Source organism: Camponotus vicinus, unplaced genomic scaffold (assembly GCF_025532165.1).
Source record: "Camponotus vicinus isolate PSW18456_S1 unplaced genomic scaffold, iyCamVici1.0 SCAF_8, whole genome shotgun sequence".
NCBI classification, from domain to species: Eukaryota; Metazoa; Arthropoda; class Insecta; order Hymenoptera; family Formicidae; genus Camponotus; species Camponotus vicinus.
The window spans coordinates 3,618,953-3,643,613 of NW_028141980.1; the positions used below are offsets into that span (position 1 = coordinate 3,618,953).

Here is a 24,661-nt window from a genome sequence, read left to right on the forward strand (position 1 = left end):
AATTTTTAATTTTTTACAGGTAAAATGAATTAATGACACCAAAGTAATAGTAAACTTAATATAATTTTAAGTTAGGGACAAGCTTAGTTGTAGTTAGAGACAGTTACTTTTCCTGTTAAAAGATATAAGATTTTTATACCAGTATTATAAAATACTATAACATATATATATACTACATGTTACAAAAGATTTTATATTATATATTTTATAATATGTATTTTATATTATATATATTTTATATATAATATGTATTTCAAGTACAACTCACACACAAATATGATATTAATGGATCCAGAGAGATATATATTTCTTTTTTATTATCTTATAGAACATTTTATTTCATATTTTATTTTTGTTTTTCTGTACATTATTTCTATGTATTTTTCACATACACATATATGTAAATGGATCCTAACAATTTTTAAATAAAAATATGTAATTAATTCTAATTAATGTTTATTCTTTTATATCATTGTAAGAGTATATAAAAACATAAATTAAAAAACTTTATATAAATAAATGTTTGCAATAATTTTATTCAAGAGAACATATTATAAATATATCAAGAGACACGGTAGTGTCTCGCGCCAAGTTCATGCGAAGCATTAGCGCGGCACTCCGTGTATCTATACGCGAGTCGGACAGTTGAGAGTAACTCAGATTATCGGATTTCAATAACGGCTGAACGGATTGAATTCTTACTAGCCTTAATCGATAGAGCGGATTTGAATTATATAAAGAAAGTATCTTTATTTTTGTGCTGCGTGATCTATAAACGGAGATATCATAACGCAAAGTCGAAATATGAAAATTTTCAATTAAGAAACGTCTTTATCATCATCATGGTCATCAACGCACATGTACACAACACATAGAAAGAGAAAACGTACATTTCCTACTCTCGACAGAAGATTGCGCTAATGACGCTTTGCGATATTTGCGATATTAATGACATGTGTCATATGTGTCATTAGTGACATGTATCATTAACCGCATTTTGAGTAGTGATAAATAATAAAGTGCAAGTTAAATAATAAATAATTAAATTATTAATTAAAAATTCGCAAGAGCCAGTAAGATATGATAATTGGAACGCAAGGTAAATAAATATATCTATTTTACAAGCCAAATATAAATATATATAATATAATAATAATTATATATATATATATATATATATATATATATATATACAGGGTGAGCCATTTTAATTAACGCACGCAATTATTTCGGAAACAAAGCATTTTAGAGAAAAATGTTTCAGACAAAAGTTTTATGGTTTCGAGGGGGCCATAAGATGGTATCATTGGTTTGACCTTGAAGAGTTATTTGAAGGTCACATGAAGGTCACCTTTAATTTCTTAAATGGAACCTACTATTTGTCATTGCACATTCTTGTAGCTTATCTCGAGAGCTTTCCAAAACACTATAATTAAGTACTTTTTTGTTAAGTACTTTTTGAGTTATGAGGCTTGAAATAATTTCTTAATTTTACATAAACCGTAAAATATCTTGTAAAATATTCATTTTTCGATTATCTTACCTTAATACTTTTACGTACAAAATAATGAGAGGAATCAATTGGTGTAAAGAAAACACATAGTTGTTTTGAAGAAAAAATATGTAATTTGCAATTAACAATTCCATATTTTTTCTTAAAAACAACTATGTGTTTTTTTTACACCATTTGATTCCTCTCATTATTTTGTACATAAAAGTATTAAGGTAAGATAATCGAAAAGTGAATATTTTACAAGATATTTTACGGTTTATGTAAAATTAAGAAATTATTTCAACCCTCATAACTCAAAAAGTAGTTAACGAAAAGGTACTTAATTATAGTGTTTTGGAAAGCACTCGAGATAAACTACAAGAGTGTGCAAAAATATATAGGGTATTCCATTTAAAAAAATTGAAGTGATCTTCACGTGACCTTCAAATGACTCTTCAAGGTCAAACCAATGATACCATCTTATGGCCCCCTCGAAACCAAACAACTTTTGTCTGAAATATTTTTCTCTCCCGGGCTTGGTTTTCGAGATATTCGACTGGTCGGATTAAAATGAAACACCCTGTATATATATATATATATATATATATATATATATATAAAATATATATTATATATACTTATTCTATATATATTTTTATATAATTTGCTAATATATTTAAAAAATATACATACATATATATACATATATATATATATATATATATATATATATATATATATATATATATATATATACACACATATGTATGTATTAAAAAAAATATATATATATATATTTTTTTTTAATATAATATCTCTTAGCAAATTAGACTAAAAAAAGAAGTGATATAATCCCCAAAAACTTACCTTTTTAAAAAAAGGTAAAAAAAGGGCGCCAAGTTCATGCACTAATTGTATCCAACTGTCATATTGTCTACAAAAGTAGTGATATAAAAAAATTGCGCCAACTAAGAATAAAAATTTGTACAAGATAAATAGAAGTACAAGGAAGAAAACTTGTACAAGTTAAATAGAAATATTTTAATTGAAAACATTGTTATACAAAATAGTTGTTTTAATTTTTAAAAATAATAATATTAAAAAATTAAAAATTTATTTAAAAATTGAAAACTGAAAATTAATATAAAACAAAAAAGTAAAAAAAATTTTAATTAAAAAAACTTGACGCTGCCAATAAAATTGGCATATATTCCAATTAAATATATATTTAACAGCAAATATAATTGCTGGACATTTATTATTAACTCTCTTAAGATCTTCTGGATCTTCAATTAATAATTTAATTATTATAATTCTTATATTATTTTCACAAATTATACTTTTTACTTTAGAAATTTCTATGAGAATTATTCAAGCTTATGTTTTTTCTATTTTATCAACTTTATATAGTATGGAAATCTAAAAGATTGGAACATATTCCAATTATTAGTCTAACATTTAAATTTAATGACCTAATTTCTTTAATTAATTTATATTGATTTACATTTGAAAATTTAGACTTTTAAGCTGAACAATATATTAGTAAAATTGGCAGCGCCAAGTTTTTTTAATTAAATTTTTTTTTACTTTTTTGTTTTATATTAATTTTCAGTTTTCAATTTTTAAATAAATTTTTAATTTTTTAATATTATTATTTTTAAAAATTAAAACAACTATTTTGTATAACAATGTTTTCAATTAAAATATTTCTATTTAACTTGTACAAGTTTTCTTCCTTGTACTTCTATTTATCTTGTACAAATTTTTATTCTTAGCGCAATTTTTTTATATCACTACTTTTGTAGACAATATGACAGTTGGATACAATTAGTGCATGAACTTGGCGCCCTTTTTTTACCTTTTTTTAAAAAGGTAAGTTTTTGGGGATTTTAGACATTACAATATATTATTTTAAATAAAATCATTGGAAGAATAGTTTTTGATAGATGAATCTTGAAAGTTTATAAAAACATATAAAATAAAAAATCTTGATATAAATAAAAATTTGTAATGATTGTATTCAAGATAAGTTATTGTAAAGTCATATCTAAATATATATATTTAGATATAAAATCTAAATATACATATTTAGATATGACTTTACAATATATTATCTTGAATACAATCATTACAAACTTTTATTTATATCAAGATTTTTTTTATTTTATATGTTTTTTATAAACTTCCAAGATTCATGTATCAAGAATTATTTCGAAAAAATGTTTTATATGCAATATTGCTACATGATTACAGCAACATTGCATTTTTTCAAATATATTACATTGCAATATTGCTGCGACATTTCGTTGTAATATTACAAAAAGCGGACATCTTAACGTTGCCGCAACTTTACAGCAATGTTGCAACAAAGTTTCGCAACCGATTTGCAATATTGCAATGTTTCAATGAAATTATTCTGCAATATATTTGCAACCTTTCTGTGCTGTATGGGATAAGGATATCCATGAATATATGAAAAACAGTCATTAGAGATGCTGTAGATATCCAAATGTCCGCAATTCGAAGTTTCATAGATATCTACAGGATATGTAAACCAATATTCTGTAGATATCCGTACAACGTTCAATGGATATTTATATAGATATATTTATTAATATAGGTACATTTACTATTATGTTCCAGCAAACACAGAATATTGCAGCAATATTGCGGCAATATTACAACATTGCAGCAATGTTGCTGCAATATTTTGAGTTGGGTGGGGTATTAATATTTATTTTTGCATGGATATTTATTCTATCTTCTATGATACATCCCAGATAGCACAGGACGTCCTATGGACGCCCATTTTATGTCCATTTACATCCGCACGTCCATAGCCGGGAAAAAATGATAAGGTCTGTTTTGATCAAATTAGATTCGAGTTTGTCAGATATGATTAGATTTGGATTTTGTCTATATCTGATCAGAATCAATTGGATCTAGTTAGATATATACACTGTAGATCTGATAATTCGGATCTAATTTGATTTCAGTGGATTTAATTTTTTTATTCATTTAATTTGATTTGGATTTTATATTAATATTATTTTTAATAAATTTTTTAATATACTTGTAACAAAAATAATTTTATTTTTATTTGTATCAATATATTAGAATACACAAAAATAGTTTACAAACTAAAAACAATTGTACAATAAAGTCGTTGCAGTTCACTTAAAAATTAGAATACATAAAAATAGTTTATAAACTATAAAAACTAAATCAAGTACAAAAAAATAAAGTCACTGCAGTGTTCACAAAAGAATTAAACAGAAATGGTTTATAAACTAAAAACTAAAAACAAGTATAAAAAAATAAAGTCGTTGTTCATTAGTTTACTTAAGAAAAATTAAAAAAAAAACAAAAAATAAAATAAAAAATAATATAACATTAATGTAATTTTATTTTGTAACACATTGATATTACTAGTTATATATAACCCTTATTTATCCAACTTATTAATATCACTTTGAATATCACATTTTTATTAAGTAATGTTTGATATAAGCATTTTAAAATCTTTAAAAATCAACACAAATCTTTTCTTAAGTTGTCAAAAAAATATATGACTCATTGTCAGAGTAATCAATATAAATTTCTCTCCTTATAATTCATCTTTTTTTTTAATGATTTTATTTCTGATTTCGTTGTTCAAGTAATTGATTCTTCATTTCACCAATTTTTTGCGTCATGGTACGTTTGATTCTAGATTCCGATGGAATTGACTAATTTTTTGATTTTCCATATTCCACAGAAAATTCTAGAAAAGAAAATTAAATAAGACCATGTTATATATTACAGTAAATGAGAAATAATAACTACATCATATATTGATAATGGCTTTTTTATTATTTTTTATAAGTTACCTTGTATAGCCATCTTCGCTGTAAAATCTAAGCTGTCGAATTGCTTGTTTATTTTTTCCTTCCCTTGAGTCCGAGGAGATTGACCCGTCAAAGTACAGTCTAAAAGTTTTTCAATTTTAAAAACTCCCTCGATTAGGCGACGAATTAAATGCGTCACTTGACTTGCAACACTTAAAGCACTATCAAAAATTCTTTTGCGGCAATAAACATTGTATTTAAGATGTATCATCTGAAAACATTTCCGTTCTTTACAATTAGAAAATAAACTCAAAACTATTTGAAAAAAGCTCAAAATTAATATCACAATTACCTCATCATTAGGATAATGTTTTCCATATAATTGCTCACATTTTTGTATTGAAATTCTAAATTCTTCTTCTTTCAATTTCTTTAATTTTTTCTTGTGCTTTTCGTTATGATAAGAATCCTTCAAGTTGTCAGATTCATCGTTTGAACTGATGAAGTCACTATTACTATCACTAATGTTTCTTGATTTCATTGTATCTTGAAAGAGTCTCTTCTGTTTGTCCGCTTTTGATATAAGTGATTGAGAAGATGATTGACTCATCAATTGAACTTTCCCATCATATAAATTTGTCGATCTATTGTAATTTTCTTTACCCAAATTTCGATTTATATCTTTAAGATATATAATATCTTGACGCCGATAACGTACATTGTCCTTAAATAAATGCTTTTATTTAAAAAATATCATATTTTGTATTAATTATAATTATATATATTAATTATAATTTATTATAATTTATTGTATAAATATATTAATTATAATATAATTTTATATTGTAAATACCTTTTTCTTGGTAGGAGATGGTGAACTGCTTTGTTCATCACTCGAGTCGGAAATAGAAATGTCATAATTAGTACTTTTACTTTTTGCCATTAACTGTTATAATTTAAAGGTTTAACTCAGAGACGCATTACGTACTTGTTAAAAAGAAACTTTTATTTTCAGTAAAGTACATCTGCAAAAACTACTATCTTATGTCTCTCTCTATCCTCACTTACATCGATCAAAATTCGCTCGACTTCGATTTATTTATCGATTATCATTACAGAGAAAAATAAAAGCGCGAGATTCAATAAAAAAACTTAACACTCCCACTAATTGAGTGCTTTTTCTTTAATATAAAAACAAAATTTGCATATAATCATTCACATACATATTGCATGTTAATTACATTTAAATGCTTGTTATGCCGATCTCTGTACATAGGAATCGAAATTGATCACGAGGAATTGCCTTTGTTAGGATATCCGCAAGTTGATTTTTACTACAAACATAGTGAACGTCTATGTCGCCACAGTTTAATTTTTCGCGTATATAATGGTGACGGATGTCCATATATTTGGTACGCTTATGAAACTCAGCATTACGTATCAACTTGATGGCACTTTGATTGTCAATAAAGAGTCGTGTCGGTTCATTCAATGATTCCTTTACATCTCGTAGTAGTTGACGTATCCATACAGCTTCTCTTGCTGCACAGGAAGCAGCAATGTACTCTGCTTCTGTTGTCGACAGGGATACTATCGATTGACGTTGACTATTCCAAGTTACCGGTCCATTACTCAGTTTAAAGATGTAGCCTGTTGTTGATCTTGTATCCGTATCGCTAGCAAAATCAGAGTCCGAGTATCCTTTTAATATGTTATGTGCATTATTCTTTGTGTACATTATTCCATAATGTTCCGTTTCTTTAAGATATTTAAATATCCTTTTTATTGCATTCCAGTGAGTTTCATCATATTTATCAAGGTATCTGCTTGCAACTCCCACTGAAAATGCAATGTCTGGTCTGGATACAATTGCAGCGAACATCAAACTACCAACAGCTCCTCTATGGAACTTTCTGCTTTTCTCGGATTTTTGTTCCATTGTTGCTGTCCAAAGATAAATGCACATGAATATCAGCTGGTGTAGAAACCGTTTTTGCGTCTTCCATATTGAATTTCTTAATTATTCGTCTAATATAGTTTTTCTGATTGACAAATATAGAATCTTTGTTTTTGTCATGTATTATCTTCATACCAACAAAACAGCCTACGGTGCTTGCTGTGATTTCAAAGCTTGTCCTCAGTTTTGATATAATATTTTGAAGAATTTTCTTGTCACTTCCCATTATTAATCCATCATCGACGTACAGGGCGAGTAATATTATGGACTTATTGAAGGTTCCTTGGTAGACACATTTATCTGCATTACTCTGAATAAATCCAATGTCCTTTAGAAAAGCATCAAAACACTGATTCCAGCAGCGGGAAGCCTGTTTAAAACCATATAATGCCTTGTTAAGTTTGCATACCATGCCAGATTTAACTGCTATTCCTTCTGGCGATAGCATATATACATCTTCTTTTAGTTCGCTGTTAAGAATGCAGTTTTTACATCAAATTGCATGATTTCATATTCTCGTTGTACCGCAATTGCTAGCAGAATCCTAATCGAATCATATCTCACTGTCGGTGAAAAAGTGTCAGTGAAATCAATACCCTCTTTCTGAGCAAATCCTTTCGCACAGAGTCTTGCTTTAAAGCGAGTGATCTCCCCGTTAGGTTTTTGTTTTATATTGAAAACCCAACGAGAACTTATTGCTTCTTTTCCCTGTGGAAGATGAGTCTCTTCCCACGTCTTGTTTCTTGTAAGCGCATTAATTTCTTCTTGGATGGCTTCGCGCCATTCTTTATTTTTGCAACTAGTTATCGCTTCTTTATAACTCTCTGGAATCTGAATATCTGCATAATATGCCTCATAGCGCTATGGTCGCCTAATTTTATCCCTGGAACGCAGGTTATATTCCATGGTAGAATTCTCTTCATCGAGGACGTCTTGTTGCTGTGAATCTTCCAGTTGATTCTCTTCTTGAAAATGTACATTCCTGTCATGATTTCTTCCAGGTGGTTCACATTGAGCTTCGTCTGTACCATTCTCAAAAATTATCTTTGCAGTGTTCTTCCTTTCTTTTGATACTGTTGCATTTTCATTAAATATGACATTACGTGACATCTTTATTTTTTTGGTCTCAATGTCATATAGACGATAGTTTGTTGAATTCTTATTATAGCCGACCAGCACCAGCTTTTTGTTTTTAGCTGCAAGTTTGTTACGTTGTTCTTTGGGAATGTGTAAAAATGCTTCACATCCGAACGTCCTAATATGATCTAGAGCAGGTTTCTTCCCAGTCCAAAGCTCGTAGGGCGTAGAATTTGGCGCTTGTGATGTTGCAGTCCTGTTCAATATGTAGACAGCTGTGTTTACAGCTTCAGCCCATAAATATAACGGAACATCTTTTTGCATACAACATCGAACGGGCACTCTCTACAATCGTTCGCATTTCACGCTCTGCTCTTCCATTTTGTTCAGGAGTTGAGGGAGCAGTGGTCTCTAATATTATTCCACATTGTGAAAGATAAGCCCTAAAATCTTCGTTACAATATTCGCCGCCATTATCAACATGCAAAATTTTTACAGAATTACCGAACTTATTTTTTGCTAGTCTATTAAATTCCTTAAAACATTCTAGAGTATCATTTTTATATTTGATGAAGAAAACTACTTTGTATCCTGACAAATCATCTTTGAACAATACAAAATATTTTGCACCTTGCACAGATGGTACAGACATTGGCCCGCAGAGATCACTATAAATTAATTCTCCAGGTTTTGCTTTAATATGCTTAGATGGAGTAAAAGATAACTTATGCTGTTTTCCATACATACAGGATTCACAGAAAAATTTTTCTACATCTGTTAATTCTATGCCACTAATTAAACTCTTTGAAACCATATCTTTAATAGATTTTATATTCAAGTGACCCAATCTCTCATGCCATCTGCGCAGGTTTTCCTTTGTCACTACATTTGCTTTTTGCACAACAACTGTCTAAAACTGCATATGATATAAATTATTTTCTTTACGTATTGCAGAAGCAGTAAGCATATTATTTTCAAAGATGTTCGCATAAATACCTTTTTTAACAATTTTCATACCTCTCTTCGTAATTACTCCCTCTGAGAATAAATTCTTATTTAAATTTGGAACGTACAAAACATCAACAATGACCGCATCAATCCATTTATTGTTAACAAGCTTCTTTATTTTGACGATGCCTTTTCCTTTTATAGCTAATTCTTGGCCATTGCCTAGAACAACGAAAATATTATCATTTATTTCTTGAAAATCAAAGAGTAATTCACGCCGATATGTCATATGTGAGGTAGCACCGCTATCAAAAATCCATATCTCATTTTCTAAGATAGACGATGTCTTGTTTACATTAGTTTCTTGTACATTAAATGCAGAATAATTTCTCTGCTGAGAATTTTGATGCGGTTTATGCTGTGTGTTTTGTTGCTCCTGATTTCTAAACCTTCTTTCTCCACGACATTCTTTAGCAAAATGTCCTTTCTTTTGGCATTTATAACAAATTATTTTCGACTTATCTAATTTTGATCGCTGTTTATTCCCTTTTTGAGTAACGGATTTATCTACGTTTGATGAGATAGCAAGAGCGACTTCAGTACTATCAGATGTACTTAAACTTGTATCTTCATCTAATAAACGCGATGTTAAATTTTGAATTGTTTGTTTTGTCTCATCTAATGACAACCACGCTTGACGAAAACTTCTAAATTTTAGAGGCAAGCTACCTAATATTTTAGTCATTATCGCTATATCGCTTATACCTTCACCCGTATCTCTAATTTGTTGCGCGAGATTCTCAATCTTTACAATATGCTGTGCTATCGAATTTGAACTCATTTTATACTGAGAAAATTTTTCGTGCGCTATCATTTTATTCATTTCGGTCTTTTGTTCGTAAATCGCATCTAACTTATCCATAATTTGCTTAGACGATTGACAATTTTCGATAAGCGTAATCTGGGAGTAATCCATCGCCGAAGTCAACAGAAACATGGCATACGCATCGTCCTTTATCCATTTCTTCCGCACATCCCCTTCCTGGGGCGGTCTTGCTTCGATTCCTTTGACAATCTCGAAGAGGCCTTTTGCTCGTAAGGCACAGCACATCTGGAACTTCCACTGATGATAGTTCTTGCCATCGAACTTTCCAACCGATGCTATGTCGATCCTGGTATCCGTCATTGTGAATCCACACAATCTAACTGTCCACGCTTGACTTGATGCTCTCGTACGTACGTTAATTTTTTTTTAGGTTATGATAACCCTGTTTTCACCGCGTCAATTGTCTGTCTTTTTATGACTTCACGTTAACAATATTCACCTTTTTAATATGAGCAGACTGGGCCCATAACTTATTATAATTTAAAGATTTAACTCAGAGACGCATTACGTACTTAGACTTGATAAAAAGAAACTTTTATTTTCAATAAAGTACATCTGCAAAAACTACTATCTTATGTCTCCCTCTACCCTCACTTACATCGATCAAAATTCGCTCGACTTCGATTTATTTATCGATTATCATTACAGAGAAAAATAAAAGCGCGAGATTCAATAAAAAAACTTAACATTAACTTGTCACTTTTATCAATTAACTTAAAAATTATATTTTGTGAGATAGTACTTTCTGTTGATTTGTTTTTATTCTTTATACCTTTACTTTTATTTTTATTCTATAAATAAATGAAACACGAAGAATTATATGTAAAATAATCTTTCAATTTTTTTATTCTTTTTGTGATAAAGTTATTTTTACATCTAAACAGTTAAAAAGTACTTACATTGTAATTTATTTTACTTTTTTTTTATGAATGAGGATATCTTTCGTCTGGCGAATAGCTTCATTTTTCTTTTCTCTGTCTTTTCTCCTTTATCTCATCATCTTCTGGAGTTTTATTTGCTTTGTCGATCATTTGCAATTCTCTCAATTTCTTTTTCAAATCAGTCTAACTTTCTGAAAATTTTTATATGACTCATAAAACAAGAAGTATCTGTATTTAGGTTATGTACACGTACACAGATTACAGTAATGGCTTAACACACTAATTTATGCACATATCGAAACACATATGCATTTTTCATATACATACATGAAAAATGTATATGTTCGAAATACATATATGTTTCAATATGTATATAAATTCATATGTTAAGGCATTTTTGTGATCTATAGTGCACTTCTGTCTGAAGCACGAATGCTAATATCTATAGATTTCAATAAATATTACGAGAAATCGATGACACATATGTTATTCAACATTAAAAATGATAATACATGTGTGCACATATAAAAATTATATTTTTGCTTACCTGACTTCATTTTTACGACTCCTTCATGTGATCTACCATTCCAATCAAAGTGCACTACACTATGTTCTTCAATTTTTCCATCACCATAAACATATTCATCTTCTACAATGCAATAAGAATTATCGTCGATGCACTCAATGAGATACATTGATCACAGTTTACTTTATTAGACTTGAAAATAAATTTTATAAAGCTTAACATTAACACGTGCTCACGCAGCAAACACTGCCGGGTTTTTTCTATGTATATGCGGCGCGACGAACAAACAAACGTAAATCGAGCCTAAATCGACGTCACATCCATGTGCCACACGGACATGAAACGTCATTGGCCATCATTTGTACGCATTGATGCTATTGGCTGCTAAAGACCGAGAAATGGCATCATCGAGTGAAGTATTTTAGTCTTTATCCTTGTTATTTATCAAATATTAAACAAAGACAAATAATGCTTACAAGCGCTGTGAGCGCCAAAATGCACACAGCTAATAAATATGGCCAAATATTGCCAAACTTTTTGTTTGACAATAATAAAGAATTATATTTTATAAACTTAAATTATAAAATTTCAATTTGTTATACTTTTTGGTAAGTATATAAATTGAAACATTTTTACAATTTAAGGTTCACTATTTATATTTTTATTTATGGAAATCACATAGATCGAATAACCTCTCCAAAAATACTTTGTACTCATGTAATTATAATTTTATTTACTCTACTTATATTATTTCTAATGTCATAATTAATATTGTAATCGTTAAAGAAATCCTAAAAAGTATAATAATGTAAAGAATAATTAATAAATTAATGAAGATAGTAAAACTAATTAAGCAACTATAATATATTATATATACTAAAAAATCATGCACTTTTTTAATTATAGAGATCTAATAGCAGATACAAAAAAATTGAATTAAATATGTCATCAGAAGAAGACGAACAATACAATCATCACTCATCTATCATAAAAAACGGATATAAACTTTGGAAAAATGATTTAAATGTGCCAGTAAGTAAATTTTACTCATATAAAGTTTAAAGTTTGACTTGATATTTCATGACAACTATATATTATTAAATATATATTTATAATTTTTCTAAAAATTTTAGTCAGCCAGATTTAAAGTTTTAAATACATAATATTCATATCAATCTCTTACTGTAGTGAATTTCTTTTCAACAATTTATGATATCTGTATGTGTTTAAAAATTATAATATTTTTTAATTTATTCAATACAACATAATTATTTAAAAATGAGATATATTAAAATTGGAATTGTTTTTAGAGATTGGAATTTAAGATGGAAACTTTTGGATATAATTTCACTTTGCAAGATCTATTGAATGTATAATATAAATATAAAAAAATATTGAAGCTATACATTTTCGCATGTCTGAAAGTATACAAAAAGCCCTGAATTCATAGTTTTTTAAATGATTTCATGTTAGTTTTTTCTTTATTTAGATTCCGAAAAAAACATTACAACGATGGTCAAGAAATGTAAAAACTCCCGGAGGATTAAGTTCTAGCTGTAATCTATTACGAGAGGAATCAGACAATAATAATTGTGAGAACAGTTCTTGCGATGACAATGAATTTAATGATTCTATGACTAATAATGATAACAGTGATGGTCCTTTTGTTTGTGATTTAAATGATGAAGAGAGTAACTCTACTCCTGAAAGTGAAAATGAAACATATGAAGGAAGTGATTCCAGTGTTTATCACGAAAGGAATATTTACGAAGATGGTAATGATAAAAAAAATTTTGAAGTTGAAGATGAATTTGTAACGTCAGCAGTCAATCAACTCAGCAATGATTTGTTGTATGACAACAGTGAAATAACTGTAATTAAAAGCGTTTTAACACTTATGAATTTATACCTACAACACAAACTTACGAAAGCAGCTTTGAATGCCATATTAAAAATGCAGTTATTTCTTCCCAAGCCTAATAAATTGCCAACAACACAATTTCGCTTATTTCAATATATTGAAAATGCAGCTCCCTCTTGTAATATTATTAAACATTATTACTGTAAGGAATGTTTATTTTACAATGGTACTAATAGTATAATGAAAGTTTGCAAATCATGCACGAGCGCTAACGGTACTTCTTATTTTTATGAATTAGATATTCAGGATCAAATAAAGCACATGTTTGAAAACAGGGATCTTGGAAACAAGCTATGTATTGCTGCTCATAAAGATAATTTAATATCTGATATTACCGATGGATCAGAATATATCAGAGTTAACTCACGAAATGGAAGAAATGAGTACGATTTAACTTTAATCCTCAATACTGATGGTATATCTTTAGTAAAAAGTTCGAAAAGCCATTGTTGGCTTATGTTTATGATTGCGGAACTACCAGAACATCTTCGAGAATCGTACATTATTGTTATTGGTCTTTGGTATGATATTACTCGAAAACCATTGATGAATACATTTCTTCAGCCTTTTTGTAAAAAACTTTGCAAATATTTTCACAAAGGTATTAGTTGGATAAATCCAATGACAAATCAAGTTTGTACGTCAAAGATAGTTGCTCCTCTTATAATAGCAGATGCGCCAGCTCGTGCTCAAATACAGAATATTATTAACTACAATGGCAAGTACGGCTGCAATATTTGCGAAATAAAAACTCGGCAAAGTAGAAAAATTGAAAGCAAAAGAAGAATTCGAGTATATGCTTTTCAAAATCAAACAAGTAGACTACGAAGTAATGAAAGAATGCAAATACAAGGTGAGGAAGCCTTAAAAGACAAAAAAAATAAGTTAAAGGTGTTAAAAGCAAATCAATTGTTTCTTCATTACCTTTCCTTGACTTAGCAAAATGTGTTCTACCTGAATATATGCACTGTGCTCTTCTTGGAGTTAGAAAACAGTTCATAGACCTTTGGTTCAAGAAGAAAGGTAATTGGAATATGGAAAAATCTATCCTAGAAATCGATAATTTTTTAAAAAATATTCAGCCTCCACATTTCTTTAATAGAATGCCACGAAGCATAATTCTTTCTTCATTCTATAAGGCATCAGAATATCTTTATTTGATTTTGTATTATTCAATTCCAGCATTTGTTGATTATTTACCAGAAATTTATTTTCAACATTGGCTTCTCTTCGTAGTATCTTTATTTAATTTATTATAAAAACCTATACATATTTATCCAGAATTAGAACAAACAGAAATTTTATTAAGACTATTCGTAAGAGACGTTGGAATATTATACTCTGATAGACAATATACTTATAATGTTCATCAATTATTATATTTTGTAGAATGTATGAAACGGTAAGGTCCACTGTTTGCAATATCGGCTTTTCCATTTGAAAATTATAATGGTTTAATTGCAAATTGCGTACATGGATCGAACATCTCGGTCAAGAAATTATTAATAACATCAAAATAGCTCAGGGCGTGCAAGCTTTAAAAAGTAAATACAATGAAAAATTTAATAATTCTCATCAGGCAAACAATACTAATCAGCATCTTGGTAAAGCAAAAGCAATAAAGAATCTACATCAGTGCTGGGATTTACTTGCAACTTTCGGCCAGATTTCTTAGCTTACGCCTACTGTTCCCCTCTTACCGCTCGCGCCTTAGCGACCGCGCCACCGAACGCTCGTAACTAAGGAGCGCTCAGGAACGTGCGCGTCACAAATGTAATGTGGCAATCTATCTAAGTTCTCTTTATTGTTTATTAATAATAAAAATAATTATTCTATTATTAATTACGTATATGTTCTGTAACAATTTAAAATATTTGTGTTTTGAAACGTAATTACAATAAAGAGAACTTAGATAGATAGATTGCCACATTACATTTGTGACGCGCACATTCCTGAGTGCTCCTTAGTTACGAGTGGCGCGAGCAGTAAGAGGGGAACAGTAGGCGTAAGCTAAGAAATCTGGCCGAAAGTTGCAAGTAAATCTCAGCACTGATCTATATGATGCCGAAATTATGTTAATTGAAGCAGAAGGTCTATGTTTTGAAAATTTAAACTTCTACGCTCGAGCTAAAATTAATAATCAAGTCTATACTTCTCAGATATATAAAATTGTAAAAACCAATAGTTATACTGTTCAAATCGATACTAACAATAGCTCAATGTATGGATCCATTCGATTTTTTTTTAAACTTCTAGATGATTTGTGTTTTATTCTTCAAGGCTTCATTATTGAACACGCAAAGATATTTGTTCATCATGAGACTAACATAAAAGTAAAGCATATAATACCTATCAAGGAGGAAAATCAATACACATTAATTAAATTAAAAAATATTAAATGTATATCTCATGTTATTCGAGTTGGAAATTATATTTGCAAAAATCCTAATATGTTGAAAAAAACATATAAATGAAGTGAAAAAATCAAAGTTATTTTTCATATAAATTAAATTTTTGTTGGAAATATATTTTCAATCATTGCAAATGTAAAAAAGGATGTATTATCTTTTAAAGATGTTTTTGTAAACAAACATTTTGTAAGTATATTGGTACTTTTAGGTTTTTATAAATAAATACAATTGATACTTTTCCAAATAAATTTGCCTACATTTTATTAATTTTGTGAATACATCCACACCCACATCTCCAACCTACCTTCTCCATACACACACAATATGAGAATTTACTGTAAAGTAAAATAGATAATTATATATATATATATATATATATATATATATATATATATATAATGTACATATATATTTTATTTCACAGCAAATTCAATCAGATCTAATTAAATCTGACTATTTCTGTTTAGTTATGGTCTAGCGTACTCCAGCAAAATGTAAAAAAACATTAAGTTTTTGGTAGATTTTAATTAGGTCTGACCATATCTGCTTGGACATGGCATATATACTCCAGAGTAAAAATTAGAACATTTGAGTCAGCCGGATCTAATTAGATCCGTTCATATGTATTCTGATCACCGCAACCGAAAATGCTATATATAATAAATAGATCTAAATCCGACCAAATCTAAAATAGATCTGACCAGATATTGCCTAGATCTGTTAGAACTTACTCAATCAATTTGGTTAAAAATTTAGATCTAATCACATATAATTTGATCTAATTTGATCAAAACAGACCTTATCATTTTCTCCCGGGTAGACATGAAATGGACGTCCATCGTCTGATTCCAGACATCCGTTAACGGCCAATATTTGAATGCCCATATGATGTCCGGTCTTGGACGTCAAAGTTTCCCGTGAGCACACAAGGATGTGTTAGTTCGTTCTTTTACCGCTACGCGACGTGCGATGCGCTATCATTCTCATATTTAAGTTTTAGTTAGGAGAATTATATAAAGTTTGCAAAAAGTAACAAATAACATTAAAGATATACTGTTCAATTTAATTTCTGATCTCAATGCTTCAGATATTAAGTTGATTTTATAAGTCAGACAAGTAAATGTCCGAATAAACGAAAATAATTCATTATCTATTTACGATGTAAAGTGCAATATGCAAGTATAAGTATAAATAAAATTTTTATATAAAATTTTTATGTAAAATTTTATACGAAATAGATAAATTATATTATTATTTAATTTTGTTGGGCCAAATGTTTTATATATTATAAAGGATACATAATGCCATCCACTTATATATAATCAAAAATAATTTTATCTATATATATATATATATATATATATATATATATACAGGGTGTCCGATTCCTGAGTGACCAAACGAAAAGTAGTGGTAGATTGGATCAAATTGAGAAGAAAAGTTCTGTACCATTTTGCAAAATTCGCAATAATTATTAAGTTATAGGCAAAAATGTCTCAGCGCATGAGAAGCGATAGATCGCTCGCAGTGTCCGATTAATGAGTGATCAAACGAAAAGTGGTGGTAGATTGGGTCAAACTGGAAAGACAAGTCCTCTACCATTTTGCAAAATTCACAATAATTATTAAGTTATAGGCAAAAATGTCTCAGCGCATGAGAAGCGATCTGTCTACCGCTTCTTATACTCTGAGACATTTTTATATGACGGATGATATATGACGGAATTCGAAATAAAAAAAAATTAAGCGTTTGCGGTTAGAGCTCTGGGACTCCTCTCCCAAAAGATAGAAAAGATACGGCTATAACAATCTTCGAGCTAATGCGCTCTTTGATCGATAAGCCATGATTCGCGGACCTGTGTCGCGACCTTATACGCTGTCTTATATACTGTCTTAGATGAATTCCACTTCCGAGTTAGGCGTTTTTCTTTTCGCCACCTAGCGGCAAGGCGTGAAGCTCATAGAAGTATATGAATATTTTTATTTATCCATTGAATATCTTTGATAGCTACTTGGTGAATATACACTCACACGCATAAAAAACAGACTACTAAATTTTAGCAAAATATTTTAACATCTTTCAATGGCAACAAATCAGCAAAAAATCACCGTATTAATATGAAATAAAGCTCAAATTAAACAGTCTTCTTAAAAACTAAAAAAACCAAATTTAAGTTACAAAAAATGTTTTACAAAATGACAAATGCTAAAGATAGACTTTAAGAAATAGAAAACAAATTATTTTTTAACTGCTGCATTGCTCAGGAAAATCGGCTCCCTGGTGCACAAAAATGTTTTTAAGCTTATTTATTTCTTAACAAATCCATATTTTACTAAATTTTCTACGACCTGTTTTGATAAAGTTTACCGTTTTGAAGAAAATGTTACAAAATGAAACTTTTCTTGTACAATCTGCAATTCAAAAACAAATTATCATGGAAAACTTTTTCAAAAAAGAAATTAAAGTATAACTCGATCCAAGGTGCTTCATAGAAATAGACGGTCAGATTCAAATCTTTCCTCAAAACGATATAACTTTATCAAAAAAGATCGTAGAAAATTGATTAAAATATGAATTTATTAGGAAATAATTGAACTTAAAAACCCATACATTTTTGTACCAGGAAACAAAAATTTTTGTAAAATTTTGGTACCAGTTAAAAAAAATTTGTTTCTCGTTTCTCAAAGTCTATCTTCAACGTCCGTCATTTTAAAATATTTTTTGTAAAATATTTTTTGTAACTCAAATTTGTTTTTGCTTTTTAAAAGAAATGTTCAAGCTTTAATTTGAGTTTTGTTTCATCTTAATACGATGATTTTTCACTGATTTATTGTTATTGAAAGATGTTAAAAAATTGTGCTCAAATTTAGTGGCCCGTATTTTTTGTGTGTGAACGTAGATATGTGGCTAACATGTGTATATCTAGTGGATATTTCTGGTAGCTACTTAGGATTTAGATATGTGGATGTTATATATACATCTACTATAGTTATCTATAGAGGATATAGACCTCGTATAGACATTTAGACATTAATTAGATATCTATTAGATAAATTTTTCCGTGTGGGTAAGTTACGATCAGTACTTAATGTAATACAACATGTTATGAAAAAGTTTATGCGATAGCTCTTACAGTTTGGTAACTAGATAAATATCTTTATATAGTATCCTCCCAATCTCTTTTCAGAAAGTTTATTTTCAGTATTACTTAAAGATGGAAAAGAGTTTCATCCCGCTCTCTTCTAGACTTTCCACAAAATAACTGTCTATTCTCTTTATTAAGATTAATATATAATATGTCAAAATATATTATGTCTAAACAGAAATGAGAAAAATTTCACAATATTTACCTTTTGATGAATATTACAAAATTTACAGTTCACTTGGTTGTTGTTAAGTGTCACAAATCTGTGTTTTTATATAATACTAATAAATGTACTTGAAGGGTTTTTAAAAATTGTTAGTATACGGTAAATTAGTCTTTCCACAAGTTTTATCTAATGGCACAAGTTTGATATTTTTGTGGTACACCGTTTTCGAGATATTAGATTTCACTCCCAAGAGGTGGTTTTCGAAAATAATTATTATACGTTAAATTAGTCTTTCTACAAGTCTTATCGAACGGCACAGGTTTTATATTTTTGTGGTACAACATTTTCATATTAGATTTCATCCCCAAGGGATGGTTTTCAAAAATTATTACTATACGTTAAATTAGGTTTTTTACAAGTCTTATAGAACGGCACAGGTTTTATATTTTTGTGGTACACCGTTTTCGAGATATTATTTTGTGGTACACAGTTTTTGAGATATTAGATTTTATTTCCGAGGGAGATCATCTAATTTTTGGAAATTACCACTCTACGTTAATTTAGGCTTTGTAGAAACCTCAACTAATGACGTAAGTTCCATATTTCTGCGACGCATCATTTTCGGAATATTATTTTTCATCCTCAAAGGATGATTTTTGAAATTTGCTTTCATAAGGGATGGTTTTTGAAAATTGTTACTATATGACAAATTACTTTTTATTTTTAATGTTAACAGCAGAAGTTCCGTCCCATACAGCATCGAAAGATTGCAAAAACGTTGCATAGACCTAATATTGAAACATTGTAATATTACATAGAAGTTGCGAAATGTTTCTGCAACATTTGCAAGCTTGCAGCAACGTTGAAATGTCCGCCCTGAGAAATATTACAATGTAAGATTGTAGTAATGTTACGGTGCAACGTATTTGCAATATTAAAACGCGTTTTGCTCCAAATGCAGACCGTTTTAAATTTAATAAATAAACTTTGAAAATATAAAAAAATATTTAAGAAAGATAGGAAAAAAACATTTACCGCCTTTGAAAAAAATCATCTATTAGTGTTTTTTATCAAATGTGTCTTATTAAATATTTTTCTCAATAATATACATACAATTATATTTTACATACACTCGATACCAGAATATTTTAATACGTGCAATAAATGAATTATTTCCCATTTACCCATTCAATGGAGAAAAATCTGTTTAATATTCTGAATCTCAACGAGGGATCCAAATTATTAAACAAATTATTTGAAGGGATGGGTTTTGAAAATTGATCCCCGAAGGGATGGGTTTTGAAAATTGTTACTGTATGATAAATTTATCTTTCATACGTGCATACACACATACATAAACATATCACACGTATGCACGCATATGATTTTGTCTCTTAAAGCATTTTGCACATTGAAGCAATAATCGTATATGCACGGTGTGAACGCCGCTTGAGAGACAAACTCGCTTTGCGTGTTTGCGTGTGAGCATATGTACGTGAGTCTGAACCTGAAAAAAGAGGAAAGAAACAAAAATAATCTAGATCCCTTATTAGGATTCAGAATATTAAATAAATCAAGTCAGTTTATCAGAAATTTAACTGACACAAGACAAGAAATATAATTACTACATTAGTCCTTTGTAGGCCTTATATCCACTTTAGATGAAAATTCGAATACGAGTTAGTTAAGTTTGGTGTCGCCACATAGCGGCAAGTAAAGAAACACATCCCGGGAAAAAAAAGTCCATGTCTATTTATATAAAAAAAAGTAAAATTATATACAGTCTTATATGATTATATATAATATCACATATGATTTTATTAGAGCATACGTTTTTGTATATGCTTAGATATGATGTCCATCTCTGACCATTTCTGATCATAAAAAATGATATTAGATACCTCACGTCATTTTGTACAATCAGACATAGTCAGATATTAATATCATATCTAAGCATGTATAAAACCAAAGCAAAGGTTAGTTTCATGTATGCTTTGATATAAATCATATATGATATTATATATAATCATTTAAGATTATATATGATTTTACCTTTTTTTATATAGACAAATATAATTTTTCCTAAAAATTATATCTTGCATTATATATTTAAGTAATTATAAGTCCTCTTTATAAGTCCTCTTAATAAATATTCTTAATAAATAAGAATACATTCTTAATGAATAAGAATATATTCTTAATTTGCGACTTCTACGCCGCAACTCGATTTTCGTGTGCGACATGTTTCTTCATTTGCCGCTACGCGGCGACACCACTCTTAATTTTTCTCATATTCAATATTTATCATGAAATGTATATAAAGAACTTATATTAACGTAAGATTTAAAGTATATTTTTTTCCCTTAGCAGTGGTGCGAAAGAGACGCTGCTCACATACAGGTTCTCTGTGTGCACGTGAGCCGCATCCTCTTTCTGACATCACTGTTTATCAGTTTAATTTCAAACTGAATTTAAAATAATTTATTTAATAATCTGGATTCCTTGTTGAGATTCAGAATATTAAACAGATTATTTGAAATTAGGCGGAAAAAAACTTTTAGACCAATAATTAAATTTATTTGACTTCAACAAAATTTATTAAATCCAAAGAAATATTTTTCTCTGTATATTAAGAATATCTCTTTAGAAGATTTTCCTCTTAACTTAAGAAGATCCTCTTGGCGCCTATTTTAGTGGTATATATTCTAAAGATAAGTGACATATTCTTAAGTTAAGAATACAATTTTTTCGGTGTACTCTTAGTGGTACTTAATTTTCAGATCTGATAATATTTATTCATATATGATATCATATATGACTATATTTGGCAAAACATAATTAGATATTGATAAAATCCATATATGGCCAATTTTATATGGACTTTTTTTTCCCGGGATGTTATACATTTTCGCTATGTTAAAATGTTGCTACAACATTGCCAAAGTAATATTACAAAATAATGTCTCTGCAGTATTTCTGCAGCATTACACTGCTATGTGCAATGTTGTAACATTGCAGCAATGTTGATGCAAGCTTCTGTGCTGTATGGGATATTTTTACGGCTCCGTTTCTAAGTTATTAAATTCAATCCCGAAGGGATGGGTTTTGAAAATTGTTACTGTATGATAAATTTATCTTTCATACGTACATACACACATACATAAACATATCACACGTATGCACGCATATGATTTTGTCTCTTAAAGCATTTTGCACATTGAAGCAATAATCGTATATGCACGGTGTGAACGCCGCTTGAGAGACAAATTCGCCTTGCGTGTTTGCGTGTGAGCATATGTACGTGAGTCTGAGGGTGCGTCCCGATGGAGAAAGAAATAGCGGAACGGAATAGTAACGGAAAAGTAACTATATGATGGCTAATCAATCAGAATTATTCCGTTCCGCCTTTACGTGGCCGGGTCAATGACGTATATAACTAGACCAAGCTTTCATATAGTTTATAAGTGAGGGGAGTGAAGCCGGATATTGACAGTTTAAAACAGAGAGAGAACGTTGAATGGCCTCTATGCTTTCTCTTTCTATTCTATAGACTGTCAAAAGCAATATGGCGTGATATGACATAAACGCAAACTGGACATGCGAAACAGTATATGAGTAAAATTGGTAAAGCAAAATTAAGCAAATTGGTAAGCAAATTTAAGAAAATGTTATATATAATGTGTTACAATATTAATTAGCAAGATATATGATACGATACCATTTATTTAAAAAATAATGAACTAAATAAATATAACAATATTTGTATTATGATCATGTGTATACTGCATAAAATAGTATTAATATCAAGATATAATATAGTATTAATGTATCAAGATAAATGAAAATTTCGATTCCATTTTTATTTCTGTACCACCTTATATATAGCTCTTGACAGCTTTGGGACGGCCATTTGCTTCTTGTATGATAGAAAAGGAAAGCATAGATGCCGTTCAACGTTCTCACTCTGTCTTAAACTGCCAATTTCCGGCTTCACCCCTCTCTGAGAATGCTTGGTCTAGTTATATACGTCAGTGCTGGGATTTACTTGCAACTTTCGGCCAGATTTCTTAGCTTACGCCTACTGTTCCCTTCTTACCGCTCGCGCCTTAGCGACCGCGCCACCGAACGCTCGTAACTAAGGAGCGCTCAGGAACGTGCGCGTCACAAATGTAATGTGGCAATCTATCTAAGTTCTCTTTATTGTTTATTAATAATAAAAATAATTATTCTATTATTAATTACGTATATGTTATGTAACAATTTAAAATATTTGTGTTTTGAAACGTAATTACAATAAAGAGAACTTAGATAGATAGATTGCCACATTACATTTGTGACGCGCACGTTCCTGAGTGCTCCTTAGTTACGAGTGGCGCGAGCAGTAAGAGGGGAACAGTAGGCGTAAGCTAAGAAATCTGGCCGAAAGTTGCAAGTAAATCCCAGCACTGATATACGTCATTGGGCCGGGTTCCCCATGGCAGAGAGAAGAGAGGGGTCACGCTGCCGTTTTTCAGGGAACGCTTTTTCCCCGCCATAAAGTGGCGCTAACTGGATCCATTTTACGGCCGGCGGTACTACGTGGCCGGATCCACTTTTCGCTGCCACGGTAAAACGACCGATTGGTTCATGTCCGTGCTAGATCCACTTTTCTGACTATAGTGAAGCCATCATTTGATGCATGTCCATTTTTTATATATCCATAAATTATAAATGAATAAATTAAATATTAAAATATTAATAATTAAATTCTTGAATAATCGCTAGTATAAATTTTAACAGGAACAAAATAATCAAATCGACTAAACTAGCCAAAAAAGGCTAGTTTTGGCTAGTTTGGTCGACTTTATTTCTATTTAAAATAAATATTATTTTTGCGATATGTTTTTAATAAACTACATTCAATTTGAAACCATTATAAATGTGCAACGAAATTAATATTTTTCCATCCTTGAGATAAAATAAAGCAAAATAAAAAATAAATAGAAAAATATAGAAATCAAGTCTAAAATGTTTTTAATTTTTAAGAAAAAAACTACATAATTTAAGACAAATATACCATAAATACTGATAATGTTAAGGCATATTTCAGTTATACGCGGTAGCTTTGCGGGAAACGCTCGGTCTTTCGCGCTGAATATTCGAGTTCGATTCCATATTGTCCTACAACTTTTTTTATATATAAAAAATAATATTAAATATATTTAATTGAAGCAATTAACAAAACTTTAATTTAAAATTATTTAGAATGCTTTTTTTAATTGAGAAAGTATCGGTCGCATTTTTTTTTTTTTTTGCCTGATGCCGGAGGGGAAAATGCCTACGGCGCATACCTCGGGGTCGGCCCCGGGGTTATGTGGGGCTTGCACCCACTAAAAACCCCCCCCATGAATTATTTATATTGTAAAAATCTGAAACTGAATGTAT

General features: G+C 29.6%; 1 protein-coding gene across 1 annotated transcript; it reads left to right on the top strand.

The window, feature by feature from the left end:
- Positions 1-13,318: 13,318 nt before the first annotated feature.
- On the top strand, positions 13,319-14,921 carry LOC145976303 (uncharacterized). The gene is made up of 4 exons (XM_083107369.1): positions 13,319-13,338; positions 13,434-14,368; positions 14,455-14,538; positions 14,905-14,921. The coding sequence occupies exons 1-4, from the start codon at positions 13,319-13,321 to the stop codon at positions 14,919-14,921; spliced, it is 1,056 nt and encodes a 351-aa protein (XP_082963495.1).
- Positions 14,922-24,661: the final 9,740 nt, after the last annotated feature.